This window comes from Microcebus murinus, chromosome 13 (assembly GCF_040939455.1).
Source record: "Microcebus murinus isolate Inina chromosome 13, M.murinus_Inina_mat1.0, whole genome shotgun sequence".
In the NCBI taxonomy this organism is placed as follows: Eukaryota; Metazoa; Chordata; class Mammalia; order Primates; family Cheirogaleidae; genus Microcebus; species Microcebus murinus.
In genome coordinates this window covers 81,049,664-81,063,870 of record NC_134116.1, presented here as the reverse complement: position 1 = coordinate 81,063,870, position 14,207 = coordinate 81,049,664, and the positions used below count along the sequence as shown (strand labels likewise).

The 14,207-nt window shown below is 53.7% G+C and overlaps 1 protein-coding gene across 2 annotated transcripts; it reads right to left on the bottom strand.

Moving 5' to 3' along the window:
* Positions 1-3,846: 3,846 nt before the first annotated feature.
* On the bottom strand, positions 3,847-12,536 carry GJB6 (gap junction protein beta 6). Of its 2 annotated transcripts, none has more exons than XM_012778647.3 (3): positions 12,421-12,536; positions 9,649-9,833; positions 3,847-5,364 (listed from the first exon to the last, which is right to left on the bottom strand). In XM_012778647.3, the coding sequence occupies exon 3, from the start codon at positions 5,347-5,349 to the stop codon at positions 4,564-4,566; it is 786 nt and encodes a 261-aa protein (XP_012634101.1). In that variant the 5' UTR covers positions 5,350-5,364; positions 9,649-9,833; positions 12,421-12,536; the 3' UTR covers positions 3,847-4,563. The 2 variants fall into 2 exon arrangements, with proteins under 2 accessions (XP_012634101.1, XP_012634102.1); XM_012778648.3 differs by lacking the exon at positions 12,421-12,536 and adding an exon at positions 11,620-11,689.
* Between the last annotated feature and the right edge of the window lie 1,671 nt (positions 12,537-14,207).

The window sequence follows — 14,207 nt, the reverse complement described above, 5'->3', positions numbered from 1 at the left end:
GTATGGAAGTAAAATTCAATGGAAATCAAGCAGGTGGGGGGAAGGAGGGATGGGTAAATTCACACTTAACAGGTACATCACCATCTGGGTGATGGACACACTTGTAACTTTGACTCAAACTGTACAAAAGCAATTCATATAACCAAAATGTTTGTGCCTCTGTAATATTCTGAATTTTTAAAAAGCCTCACTATTCTCACACTGTGTTTTATTCTCTCTCCTTTTCCTTCCCTTTCTTTCATAAACTCTGCTTTTGCTTCCCTCCCCTGCCATTTACAACAGTCCAATGTCTGTTCTTCACAAAGGTGAGTAACCGTTCACAAATACTGGCTAATGTCTCTGCAGTTATTCTTTAATAATGGATGTATACATTGTTTCCGTATTTTTTACTGTTATAAATAATTTTGCAAACACATTCTTGTTTATGTATCTTTCTGCACTTGAGTGTTTCTGTAGGGGAAATTCCTAAAAGTGCAGAAAGGTATGTTTCTGGCTGTGGTCAGTCCCTTGGTGTGAATTTCTGGTGCTGGCTGGGCAGACAGGTGGCAGGTGGGGCAGGTGCTCCTGCACGGGGAGGGGACCTTTGGGGTCCCGGGCATCCAACCCAGCAGGCCGCCTCCGCTCCGGCCCTTGTCCACCTTCCTCCCCAGGGTGAGCACGGGACCGGACGGGGTTGAGGGCAGGACACAAGGCAGCCTCTGGGACGAGGCCTTGGGGGCAGCCAAGCCTGCTGTCCGCCCTTTCCCATTTCGCTGCGCCCCAGGCGGGGTGACAGGGAACAGTCAGTGGCACTGGAATTGGAGTCTTTGCCCTTCCCTACCACCCCGGTGGCCTGGCCGGCTCTGGGCGAGGCCCCTGCCCTGCGGGACGGGACATTAGACGCGCGCTCGGGGCGAGCGGGGCCTGGCGGGTTGAGCGGGGCAGGTGCGCGTCCACACCAAGGGGCTCGCTCTGCAGGACGCCCGGCGCGGAGCTGGGGGTCGGAGCCGCCGGGGCAGGGCTCTGCGGGCCTCCCTGCTTGCAGCCTGGCAGAGCGGGACACTCGGCCGGCCGGGCCGGGCGATGCGCTGGGCTCCCGCCCGCGTCCGCGCCGGGGAAGACAAGGGCGACGTTCTGAAAGGAGGGCGAGAGGAGATAGCGGCGGGGCCTCAAAGCCAGGGGCGGGCGGAGACAGAGGGCAGGTCTGCAGCGCCAAAGGAGCAGACACGATGATGCTGAGGACAGAAACCGGATCCCGCAAAGAACCGATCAGAAGCCTTTCATGTGGTTTCGCTCCTGCGGGGAGGGACGGGCTGGCCGAGGGTGCTGGAAAGGCTGAGTCCTCACCGGGCCAGGAAGTCCTCGCCCAGGGCGGCGCGGCGGCACCCAGCCGCTGGGGACCCTCCTGCCCCCTCCCTGCGGGCACGAGTGGCTGAAAGGGCGAACTCATGTTTGGAGCACACAGGGCGGAGAAGAGCCCATCTATAGCTTTTATACACCAGTTTTCGGCAGCCTGCGGCTGAAGGTGGCATAGATCTTACAGACCTGGGTCTGTAAGTGGAGCAGCTTCCAAGAGCTGCCGCTGTTTTCAAAGGACTTGCATGACAGGGCTCGCGTCTGGGAGCGTTTCTGAAGGCCAGTCCCGAGGTGAGGATCGCCTGAGGAACTTGCAAAAATGCATCTTCCCGAGCCCGCCCGCCCCAGGCTGACGCGTTAGACCCTCCAGCATGGATGGGGAGGAACGCCTTAAATGACCTCACCAGGTGGTTCTTTGGCACTCTGACCTGTGACAAGTTTGCCTGCTGCATGGGGACCTCCAAGGAGGCCGAATGTATACAAATCAAGTCTGAAGTTTGTTAAAAAATACAGACGTCTGGGCTGTGGGACCAGAAATTCTGATCTAGTAGATTCGGGAAGCTATGGGCTAGAGTTGATGTTAATTTAGTCCTTATGATCTTGCAACTGGACCTGGCGCTTGCTACGGGCTGCATGTTTGTACCCTCCGCAAAGTTCACATGCCGGGCTCCTAACGCCCAGTGTGATCGTGTTAGGAGGTGGGGTTTTGGGAGGTGATTGGGTGGAATGGAGTTGCTACCTTATAAAAGAGGCTCCCTTGCCTTCCTGCCCTGTGAAGACGCAGCTGGGACGCCCCAGCTATGGGCCAGGAAGCAGGCCCTCAATTCACTGATGTTTTCTTATCTGGGACTTCCAGCCCCCAGGACTGTGAGAAATAAATTTCTGTTGTTTAGAAGCCACCAGGCTGTGGTATTCTGTTATAGCCGCCTGAGCTGACTGAGAAGAAGTCTTCAGACAGATGTACCTCAGGAGAAACTTACGATCTGGACCCCATTAACGTTAGCTCCAACCGAGGGGTGTCTGTCTTCTGCTTGTGTTAGACTGTGGTGTGCGGCCAGGAAACACAATATGGTAAAACTTCAAATCCCAAGCATCTGCTAAGTAGGTTAGAGGCTATGGCACGTTTTCGGCCACGAGCATCTCTCTGATGTTAGTGCTGAACTCAGATATGAATCCCTGGCATATCTGGGCGCCCTTGGCTGGGCGCCCCCTTCCCTTGAGCAGAGTCTGGAAGACCATTCGTTTCTCCTAGGGCTGAAGGTCAGCAGGGCACAATCAGTTCCCCTCTGGATTTATGCCTTCCCTTCTCCACACACTGAAAAGTTGAATAGACGCTGATTACAGTCAGAAGAGACTGTCTCCAGCTGTATTATGACGTTCTGAATGGGAAACTGATCCTAGTTAATAAGAGATGAATTAAGAGTAACGTGGCATATAAAGAGATAATTACTTGTAGCTTAGTGCTAGGTGTAATTTAACAGACCACATTAATCCCGAATCCATAAATTTAAAAATTAGGTTAGGAAAAAGCTAGAAATAAATTATTTTGGTGTCTAATAAATCATGCCAGGAAATAATTTAAGGTTAAGAAGTTCCTTCACATTTCTGAGGGTAATTAATGATAGTATCTCTGCTGTCTGTAGTATTATCTTTAAAGAGATTCTTGGCTGTAGTTTCACAGTTAATTTAATTCCTCATCTTGGTGAATTTTTCCCACTGCACTCTGCCTTCTGAATGGCCTCAAGGCATTCTGTTACGTTACCAACTTTTTTCCCCTGTGAAAATGACCTGAAAAGGCCTTGGCCGGGCCACGCTGTTCCTCAATCAGCATTCACCTACGGACTCCCCGCGGGTGGGAGAAGCCATGGCAACCGCAGCTCTGGCCCTTGGGGAGGCTGTTCCCGGGCTTCAGAAAGCTGCCCTCCTGTCTCCTGCCGTGAGGGAGCCGAGGAGCCTTCGTCCCTTCCCCACGCCGCCGCCGCCACGCCACAAAGTCAGGAGGAAAAGGATTGACATCCCAGACGCCAGATGGTTCAACAGCCATTTATTGGTGCCCAGTATGTGAAGGGCCGTCCTGGGGCCAGGGCAGAGGGGATGGGGCGGGCTCTCCTCCGCCCAGGGTCCAGGAGGTAGCAGAGGGAAGCCGGGAAAGCACAAAGGCCCCCAGAGCGGCACTGGGGGGCAGGGGAGGAGGGCGGGGTGCTGCCTGGGGTGAGGGGGGGAGAGTCTCCAGGAGGAAGACTTGGAACCTGTCTAGGAGGACAGGGTGGAGGTGGGGCAGGCAGGTTCCTAGTGTTCCCAGCGTCCTCCACGCAGCCCACCCTCTGCAAGCCACATACGGGCTCGGCTGCTGCTGAGCTCAGGCTCCGCTCATGTGCGGTGCAGGTGCGACAATCCCTGATCCGTCCACTGACCTCCTGGTGGCCTCCCCAGCAACGGCCACCCAGCCAACTCTGCACGCTAGGGCGGGCAGCAAGGCGCCTGCGCGGCACAGAAACCATAACTCGCATGGAGGCGTAGGCAACGGGCCGAGCTTTATTGAGGACATCACAGTCACACTGCAGCTGCCCACAGGGACTGGCAAACAGGCTAGTTTCGAAAAGCTTCCCACTTCCGTACCGCTCCTCTACATTCCGAAAGCAGAAAAAAATACATGGCACAGTGAACACTTCCCACCTTAAGAGTGTCATGATGACAGTTCATAGATTTGCCAACAGGCAACGCAAAACAATATTTACAACGAGACAGACCCTTTCTAAGTCCCAAATTCAGATACCGGTGGCATAATTCTAAACCTGACATCGTACATTTTTCCAGGTAAGGAAGACCAGTCATTATAAAAACACTTTATATAAATTCCAAGTCAGAACTAAAAACATCTCAATCCTATAAAAACATCTTCTACTAATAAAAAGTACCAATTTCTAGATGAATGCTCTTTATCAACAACAGTAACTAAACTTTTAGGAAGTTCCCACTATGCCGGACAGTCCACATGAAACCAGCACGTCCAAGTGACTTCAAGGCTCAGCTGTCAATCAGTCTTTCGTTTTCGGAGATGGACCACAGATCTGATCGCACTGCACGTGGACGGCATGAGTAGTCTACAAAAAGTTAACGCAAGTATCTATGTACTTGAGCCTAGAGAAGGAATTGTCAGATTGGCACTGCCTTCTGGGGAAGACGGATGTTTTGTGGTGACTCAGCTACATTTTTATCTTGAAGTGTTTAACTTGGAAAGCCTGTGATAGCATTTTGCCCACTATCTGAGATCAGCTCATTCATCTCATTTTGCTTACTCTCTTTTAGGGTGTGGTTGGGGTGATTTCTTTGCGTCTGTGCCCTTTTTGATCTCCGAAAACATACTTTCAGCAGCAGGTAACACAGCTCGGCCACGTTGAGCAGCATGCAGATCACAGACGCAGAGATCATGAAAATGGTGAACACGGTTTTCTCCGTGGGCCTGGAGATGAAGCAGTCGACGAGATTGGGGCAGGGGTCGATCCCGCACTTCAACACCCAGGGCAAGTGGTAGCCGTTGTAAAGGAAGTAAAACACGTACATAAAGGAGGCCTCGAAGATGATGCGGAAGAAGATGCTGCTGGTGTAGGTCCACCACAGTGACCCCTCGATGCGGACCTTCTGCTTCTTGATGTCCTCCACGTCTTTGAATTCGTTCCTCTTCTCCCCGCGCCTGAACTTGCGGGCGGTTTCGTGCCTGTAGTAGGCCACGTGCATGGCCACCAGCAGCGCCGGCGTGGACACGAAGATCAGCTGCAGGGCCCAGAGCCGGATGTGGGACACGGGGAAGAAGTGGTCGTAGCACACGTTCTTGCAGCCTGGCTGCAGGGTGTTGCAGACGAAGTCTTCCTGCTCGTCCCCCCACACCTCCTGGGCGGCCACCACCAGGATCATGACGCGGAAGATGAAGATGACCGTGATCCACACCTTCCCGATGCTGGTGGAGTGCTTGTTCACGCCCCCGATGAACGTGTGCAGGGTCCCCCAATCCATGGCGCCCGCTTACTCCTAAGCAGACAGAAGGGGGCAAAGGTCAACGAGTGGGAAGTGCCTTTGAATGGACACGCGGCGCAGCGTCTCCAGGAAATTTATTTTATTTTATTTTTTATTTTTTGAGACAGAGTCTCACTCTGTTGCCCGGGCTAGAGTGAGTGCCGTGGCCTCAGCCTGGCTCACAGCAACCTCGAACTCCTGGGCTCAAGCAATCCTGCTGCCTCAGCCTCCCGAATAGCTAACTCCCTGGGACTACAGGGATTCACCACCATGCCCAGCTAATTATTTCTATATATTTCTAGTTGGCCAGTTAATTTCTTTCTATTTTTAGTAGAGACAGGGTCACTCTCTTGCTCAGGCTGGTCTCGAACTTCTGAGATCAAGCGATCCTCCTGCCTGGGCCTCCCAGAGTGCTAGGATTACAGGCGTGAGCCACCGCGCCAGCCAGGAAATTTATTTTAAAGTAGGTTGTGACGTTTCACAACTTCATTTCCCTGTCTGCTAGCAGGAGGTTTTCTAAGGCACGTCTACCCTAACAACATTCTAATGTTTTCCCTAGAAATAACGTTTTCTCTGAGAGGGATTAAGATCATTTTGATTCAACTGAATCTGGATTCTTGTATTAGGCTGCTCTTTCCCATTCATCCGGGAGCACAGGTGAACAATTCATTCCCGGGCTCCCTTTCGATCACTATGTAAATACACATTGCAGCAGACCGGCTTTGCCCTAGGCTCACAGAGCTTCCACAGTAGATGTTATTCATTAAATGCCTTATTCAAGGAAAAAAAACCCTCATTCATTGGAATGACATAATCTGGTTTACCCGGCAGACTAAAAAGGGGGTGGGAAAAAAAAAAAAAAGAAACCAAACACTTACTAGTTTACTTTATACAATATATTTATACTTATTTCTAGCTTGAGTAACATCATCTGCGGTAATCATGTGTTCTTAGGAAATCTAATATTGTCAACCACTGAAGGAGTCTCTTCCAAGAGAGTCACAAGCTTTTTACAAAAACTGCCCTGTTGTTCTCCAAGTAACCAGGCCCGGGGCTGGCGCTGCCTCACCAGCGGGTCCCCTGCCTGTCAGGGGCCCCCGACAGAGGGGACCCGCGGCCACCACGACCCAGGGCCTCCTTGTTAGTGAGGCTGCACCCTGAGAGAAAAGCGCGCTTCTTTACAGCTGGAGAGGCCGTTGCTGCAATCCTACTCGGCCGCCGTCTCATCCTACACGGCCACGGAAGAAGCACGGGCCAGCGTTCTCCTTTAAAAAAAGAAAGGGCGAATCATCGGCCCTTTGAGAATCTTCACAAAGTGACAGACCCTCTCAGAAGACTGTGCTCAGGCAGCTTTTCACACGCTTTCTGGGCGGGAGGGAGCCACCAGAGTCCTCTGTGCACCAGGCTTAGAGAGGCTTCCTTGTCCCTGACTGGGCGAGGGACCCGGTCGGCCTCCCGCTCTGGCCCACAGACCCGCCCCGGCACTCACAGCCGAGGGCACCAGGGCCAACGTTAGCGTGAGGAAGACCTCGGGGCGCAGGGCAGCACCCCGGGGACGTGCCGGTCCAGAACGAGGCCCTGGAGCCGGCGCTGAGCACTAGCAGACAGCCAGGTTTTTGCTTTAAACACACAAAGCTGAGAAAAACGAAACAGGCCACCTCTAAAGCTGTGGTTTCTCATCCCTCGAAGCATTTGATCAGAGGCCACGTGAGTGGCTGCCAGGGGTGACACGGGGGGGGGGGCCGGCTCCGGGGGTCCGTAACTATGTGTGTGGATTAACTCCGCCCTCTCATGCACCCCTTATTCCACAGCCGAAAGAGACTTTCAATGCCCGCAGTAAATGCCGCTCTGATTTCAAAAACTCATGTTAAATGATATGAATTACAGAATTAATTTTAGTCGCTGATGAAAGACATAATAAACTTTCCTAATTGCTGATGTTCTAGCCCAGAAACACCTCAAAATGCGGGGGGAGGAAGGAAGACATACATCTTGGTGTCTGAACACAGTTCGCAGCAGCTGCTGCCCCGTGGGGTCAGGCCCGTGGGCTTACACGATGGGGATGTTCCCTCCTTAAGCAGTGAACAGCTCCCACTGCAGTCTGGTCAATGAAACGCCCACTCGGCAAGTTTTTTGGCTTACCACACAAAAGTTTCCCATTTTCTCAAACGCTTCAGAGCCCATAGAATTGAAACTCGCCGCAGGTAAGAGGGCTGTGTTCTCCCAGCCTGCAGCGCGTGGCCTGTCCGGACAGCCACACCTGCGTGGCCACCTGTCACCTGTCCTAGGAGGCAAACGGATCGAGGCAGCCTGCAGGAGTTCTGCGAGGCTGAAGTCACCCTCTTCAAAAATAGGGACAATTAGGAAGGCCTTAGCTTTATTTATTTCTTTTGCTTTTTCTGGGTCCCCGAACGACATGCTTCGAGACTGTTCTATCAAAGTGGCAAACAGTCTGTTTGACAAGGCTTACTTCACAGTGCTGACAGAAGGACCAGCAATTTACCCGTGCCTTTATTTTTTATTTTTTATTTTTTTAGCAAGTAGTATACCTGGATACCCGTGCCTTTAAAGGAAGAAAAACCAATGAGATGCCGAGGCCACTGAGAAAAATGAGGTTAAACCCAAACACAGGCGTGTCTTGAGTGACCTCCCGGGTCGCTCTAGAGAGTCACCTGATTCAAGGTACCCTCCTGCAAGACCACAAAGGCCCCTACAGCAGCAGAGATGGCCTGAGAGCAGGGGCTGTCTCCACGCGCCCTGGCCCTGAGTGGGCTGCACCCGGGCGGCAGGTGAACCTGAGCCAGTGTCTCCTGACGTCTCCTCCCATTCTTTTCTCTGGTGCGCGTGGAGAAGGGAGGGCTCACCTCTCCAGTGTCAGGAGGGAGGCCAGGGTGAGGGGCCGTCTTGGGGTTACTGAACCCCAAACTTCCCAACACGTTGCTACAGTCACTGGAGAGCCTGGCGGCCCCCAGGAGACCCTCCCACTCAAGGGGCCGTGGGGAAGATTCAGCAAGTTCGAAAGAGGACACTCGTCCCTGACCCTCAGCGGGCAGAGGTGCAGTGGCCGGTGTGTGACCGCAGGGAGGCCCAGGGGAAGGACCAGGCAACACAGCGCCTGCCCTCTGCCTCTCCCCATAAAACTCCTGACCCCAGGGCGCAGTCTTTCTCCAACGCTCTGGCTGGAGAACACGTGAAGGCGATTTCTGGGGAACTGTCATGAATTTAGAATTATTTTCCAAAATACCTGCACCCCCTGGAGCCCTTTGTACCCATAGTAAACAAAATACCTCTCTCCTTTCCCGCCTCAAGAGGGCTGGGGGAAGGGGAGGAGGTTTCTCAATGCGGAGTAAAAGATTAACTCTGTCTTTGTAAACCAGAGAGGTTTATTTTAACTGGTGCCTTCCTCGTGTGCTCGCTCTCTCTCTTTTTTAATTTCCTTCCTTCCTTCTTTCCTTCCTTCCTTCCTTCCTTCCTTCCTTCCTTCCTTCCTTCCTTCCTTCCTTCCTTCCTTCCTTCCTTCCTCCCTCCCTCCCTCCCTTCTTCCCTTCCTTCCTTCCCTCCCTCCCTCCCTCCCTCCCTCCCTCCCTCCCTCCTTCCTTCTCTCTCTCTTTCTTCTTCTTCTTCTTCTTCCTCTTCTTTTTTTTTTTCTTTATCTACCCCAACCTGACAAGCTGGCTCTCTTTTAGGGAAAGAACAGATGTACTTAGCTTCCGTAGTCTCCTATTTATAAGAAAGTGCTCACATCTAAACTTAAAAAGGTAAACTGAATTTGTTTTTGTGGTTTATCTAACCACAAAGTTAGTGAACAACAACATGCCGCAGTCTTGACAGTAAACCTCCAGGATGAAATATTTAGCTCTAAACACAGGGAAACCATTGGCCCTAATTTTTAGGGTACACACAGTACTATGAGGATAGATTGTTCTTCCCTTTTAAAATGCAAATAATTTAGGTCTATTGGCATTCTAGTACAGTAATGTAATTTCTCAATTGTTTTAAAACTTCTTATTTAAGAATTTAATCACAACTAAGCTTGCTTAATAGTCCCATTTTAGTCTCACCGATGACAGAATCAAAGCGAAAGCCCTAACAATTATATGGTTACCCCTGTGCGTTCACCAAGAGGCAGAAAGTATCTTTTTCTAGGTAGCTGTTTCCCTTCAAATGACCCCTTCGAAGTCATCCAGCGAGTATTGGACAGATCTGAGAACACACGCCTCCCGACTTCCACGGTAGCTGTGGGCAGTCGAGGCATCTGCACAGATGAAAGAAAACAAGGTCCAAGCGAGACGTGCAAACCTGAGCCTGTTTCCAAGGACTCCCGGCGTCTCAGGCACGAAGAAGGAGGGAGGGTCCCCCTTGAAGGCCGCAGGCTTTCTCCTCCTGCCCGCTCAGGGTGCCGAAGCCGGTGGCGCAGAGCGACCACACCCACGCCAATCTCTGCTCTGCTTCTGGGTGTTGGTGAGGATGTCGCCTGCTGTCACCTGTGGAGGGAAGACAAAAGTGGTTGCCAAATTCCTTCAACTCCTCCCCTCTATGTCTACTGAATGAATTTTGTGTGTGGGGGGGGGTTCTCCATCATGTTAGGAGGTACGTTCTGAAACTGTCAGATTCCGGATGCTCCCGGCTTACACTCCCGACACACAACACAAAGCTCCTCTTCGGTGCACGCTCTTCTCAAACCTCAGGCTCATTCCTCGAGCGTGAAATAAGGAAGGGTGTGGGCAGTTGGAGACACTGGATGTGCCCCAACTCCTAAATCAGGAATTTTTTTTTTAAAAAAAAATCTCAAACTTTTATCAAGAAGAATCTGTATCTTTTGTCTCTAGAGATCTCAAGTCTTCTAAGGTACAATCCAACACTTGATTTTTAAATTTGATGACAAAAAACTTCGGCAACTGTCCTTCCAAAGTAATGACTAGTGATAACAGTGGATTTAGGATTCACATACTTCTTCAAAATTAACTCAATAAAAGTGAAATCTTTTTCTCTCTGTGGAGCTGAAATATAGACAGGCACAATTCATGGAACTACATGTTTCTTACTTCATGTATGAATTCAAAGAATTTCTATTACGTTCAGCTTTCCTTCTCTGGCTCTTTTTTTAGCAGCATCTGTTCATTTGAGCAAACCTGTATCTTTTCCAAAAATTTAAGTTCAACTGGATTTAAATGACGCTGGGAATTAAAAGGGCAAAGGCCCTCTGGGGCCCAGCTGCACGCTCATGGATCTAGCAAGTGAAACAGAAAACCTGACCTGAGAAGTGGATTGTGCCCCACGGCCCAACAGGTTGGGTGGAAAATTATATTCCCACAATTTTATCCTATTTAACATTTTAACTAATGTATACACACTGCTTGTGGCTCCCGGAACATTCAGAGTGGATAAAAGATGCGTGGTGAGGATGTGCAGGCCAGAATTCTCCTCCCACCCTATTGAGACTCTTAGCCAGCTCTTTTGTAGTTCTTTTCCTCAACTCCCTCTTAAAACTCAGAAAAGAAAAAAAATAAAAAAGGATTTGTTTCGAGATAACAGCCACCACCAATGGGACAGGTGGCCTGACTAGCACCTTCTGGGTTTTAGTCCCTGTGTGGCAGCAACGGGGAGCCCTTCATGCTCCCCCCCCCTTATGTGACAGGCTAGAGCCCTGGTATTCTCTCTTCCCAATCCCCCTCCTCGGCAGGGCTCCAACAGCACCCCCAAAGACTCTGCGGGATCCAAACAGCAGACAAAGCTCTCCCCGGGAGCGGTTTGGAGCAGCATCCTGCAATTCTAAGGAAATCGCATCGGGGCAGGACATTTTCTTCTAGAACACTGGTTAGATTCAGCCAGAACTGGGGCAAACAAGAATGGAAAAACAAGCACCAGATATATTCTCCAGCAAACTGGTATTAACTGAGCAGCACCTAAGTGGACACATAGGCACTACAGTAATAGGGTGTTGGGCAGGGGGGAGGGGGCGGGTATATACATACATAATGAGTGAGATGCGCACCATCTGGGGGATGGTCATCATGGAGACTCAGACTTGTGGGGGGAGCGGGAAAGGGCATTTATTGAAACCTTAAAATCTGTACCCCCATAATATGCCGAAATAAAAAAAAAAAGAACTGGGGCAAGGAAATAGCTCTATGGGATAAAGTCCACTCGAAGGGAGAGAACAACCGCGCACAGTCAAAGCCAACCAGGCACTCAACTGACAGCGGGCTGCTAGAGGACGCTGAGGCCGCCGGCCGGCCCCCCCCCACCCCGCGTGCGCCCCGCACTCACCCCGGGACGGAGGCCAGCCCCGCCGGCAAACGCGGGACTCGGTGGCACCGGGAGCTGGTCTCCTTCACCCAACAGGAAGTACCTTCCGGCGCCTGCACCATTTTACTGAGATGTGTCACCAATTACTTTTAATTGCCGTGGTCCCCACTATTGTCTCGGGCATGTCACAAGTTCCCGGACATGCATCATGCAGCCCTACTGGTCGGTTCTGCGGGCGACTCAGCCGCCGGCCGACCGGGTCGCCGGGTTCGGCTGACCTTGAACACCCATCCTCCACCCGGCGTCCTCCGCAAAACGCAAATCCGAGCGGACAGCCAAGAACATCCAAAGCAGCGAGCGAAACGGGGGAAGGGGCCCGGCCCACCCCGGCCCACCCCGGCCCACCCCGGCCCACCCCGGCCCACCCCGGCCCTTGCCCCACATCACACACTCACACAACCTGCCGCGCAGGTCCGCGGGGCCACGCAGGGCGACGGCCAAACCTGCCCATCCTCGTTCCGCCGCGCAGGCACAGCGCGGACGCGGGGGGCGCGGCGGGGGCGGGGGAGGGGTCCCGGAGCTCCACGTGCGCCCCCCACCCGCGACCGCCCGCGGCCACAGGGCCCGGCTGGGGGGTCGCCGGCAGCCCCCGCGCCCGACGGGGGCGACCAGGGCGCGGGAGGGCACGAGCCGACGACCCCACCTCGCCTGCGACCGAGGGGCCGAGGTGGCGCTCGCCCCCCACCTGCCCGCCAGCCCGCTCGCCCCCCACCTGCCCGCCAGCCCGCGCCCCCCACCTGCCCGCCAGCCCGCGCCCCTTACCTGCTCCGCGGGCCGCGCCCTCCGCTCCGGCTGGCGGGAGGGTCGGCGCGGGCGCCGCCGGCTCGGGGCGGGCTCGGGACGCTCGGCAGTCGGGCTGTCCCGCCGGCTTCGGGACGAGGCCCGGCTCCCACCTGCGGCGCCTTTTAACCGCGCCCCACCCCGCCTCTGCCCTGACGCGCTCGGGCGGGCTGCGGGAGGCGCGCGCGGGGCGCGGGGCGGGACCGCCCCCGGGGCAGGGGGCGCGGGGCGCGGGGAGGGCCGTCCTCCGGGAGGGTGGCGAGCGGGGTGCAGGAGCGTGGGGGCGCGGGGCCCTCCCGTTGGGGCGTCGGGGGCGGGCCGGGTCTGCTCTGGGCGGGCACCGGTGCGGGGCTCCGCGGGTGGAGCCTGCGCTCGGGGCTGGGCGGCCACGAGAACGGGGGCTCTGCCGGGCCGAGGGAGCCCACCGTGGCGAGGCTTCGCCCGAGCCGCCCCTATGGGGCAGGGTGAGGGGCCGGCTGCGTTTCTGCCTGGACACAGCCACCCCCTTGCTGGACCCCCGGTTCCCTTCCAGCCCGCCGGGTACCAGTGTGCACCGTCGCCAAGCGCAACCCGGAGGTTCTTTATTAATTAATGACCACTTAGGGGAGGTGCAGGGTTGTTTTTACTAGTTACCTCTATCCTTTGAAGCCTCCTAGGGGAGGCAGAGCGGGGCGCACCATTGAGAGACCCCGTTGCGTTCCCCCCTTTTCAGAGACCCACGTCAGAAAGGTCTGGGCCAGCGCAAGGGGCGGTGCAGGGGCCGGTGGGGTGGGAACGTTGGAAGCTGTTTGGAGACCTGGCTTTGCAGGCTCAAACCTGTCCTACATCAGACAGGAGATGCGTGACTTGCTTATTCCACAAAATTGGTTGGTAATTAAATGTCCCCACCTAAACCATATGCTGTTTGTCGGGTCATACTCTCCCATGAAACAGGATTGACGGTGGTTCTTAAGATGTCATGGAAGGTGAGCCAAGACTTTATAAGAATCCGCCTAGGAAATATTTTATTTGAGAACCACGTTCTCAGAGACTTGCCCCTGAGTCAAGTTTAGAGCACTCTGGGGTGGCCCCTGGGATGAACTTGAACCCCGGGGGTGAGGGGGAGGAGAGGCACAGAGGCCTGTTGAGGCTCTGGCACTGGGCAGCCTCCCACCAGGAGGGCCCTCCAGGCTACGCCTGTCCCCACACTCGGACCACCCTGGACTCACGTCTCCCCTCCATCCCTCCCCCAGACAAATACTCCAGCCAGCCTCATCTGCTTGCATAGGAAAATAATTTTTCTAAGTAAATTGTAAAGTTCTTTGGGAATTACACACGGTTTAAGCGTTGAACGTGTTGTGCTAATGATGTGGAATGGCTAAGGCATGCAAAGGCATCTAGAGCTGTGATTGGATGGCTCGACTTCGTGGGCCAAGTAGGAAAACACATCCAGGAGATGATTACAACCCTCATGTCCACTTAACAGGATCACAGCATTCTGAAAACAAGACACTGTAGTCCTGGCTGGAATCAGCGGCATGTACTTCGTTTATTACCTTCTCCCTGTATCTTAATGGTGATTTCTGAGACCGTGAATTTAACTGGCACCAAATGTGTAAAGTGTGGATCTCCCTCTGCGATATCAGGAGATTTGAAGGGGAGTTGGGTGAGAGGCTCCTTAGAAGACCCGTAAATTCTCTGGGTGGCCTCTTGGGCCTTTACCCAAAGAGTGGAGCGGTCTGGGGTGCACGTGCTTACAGAGGGACTCAAGCCTGACAGCTCGGGCTTTC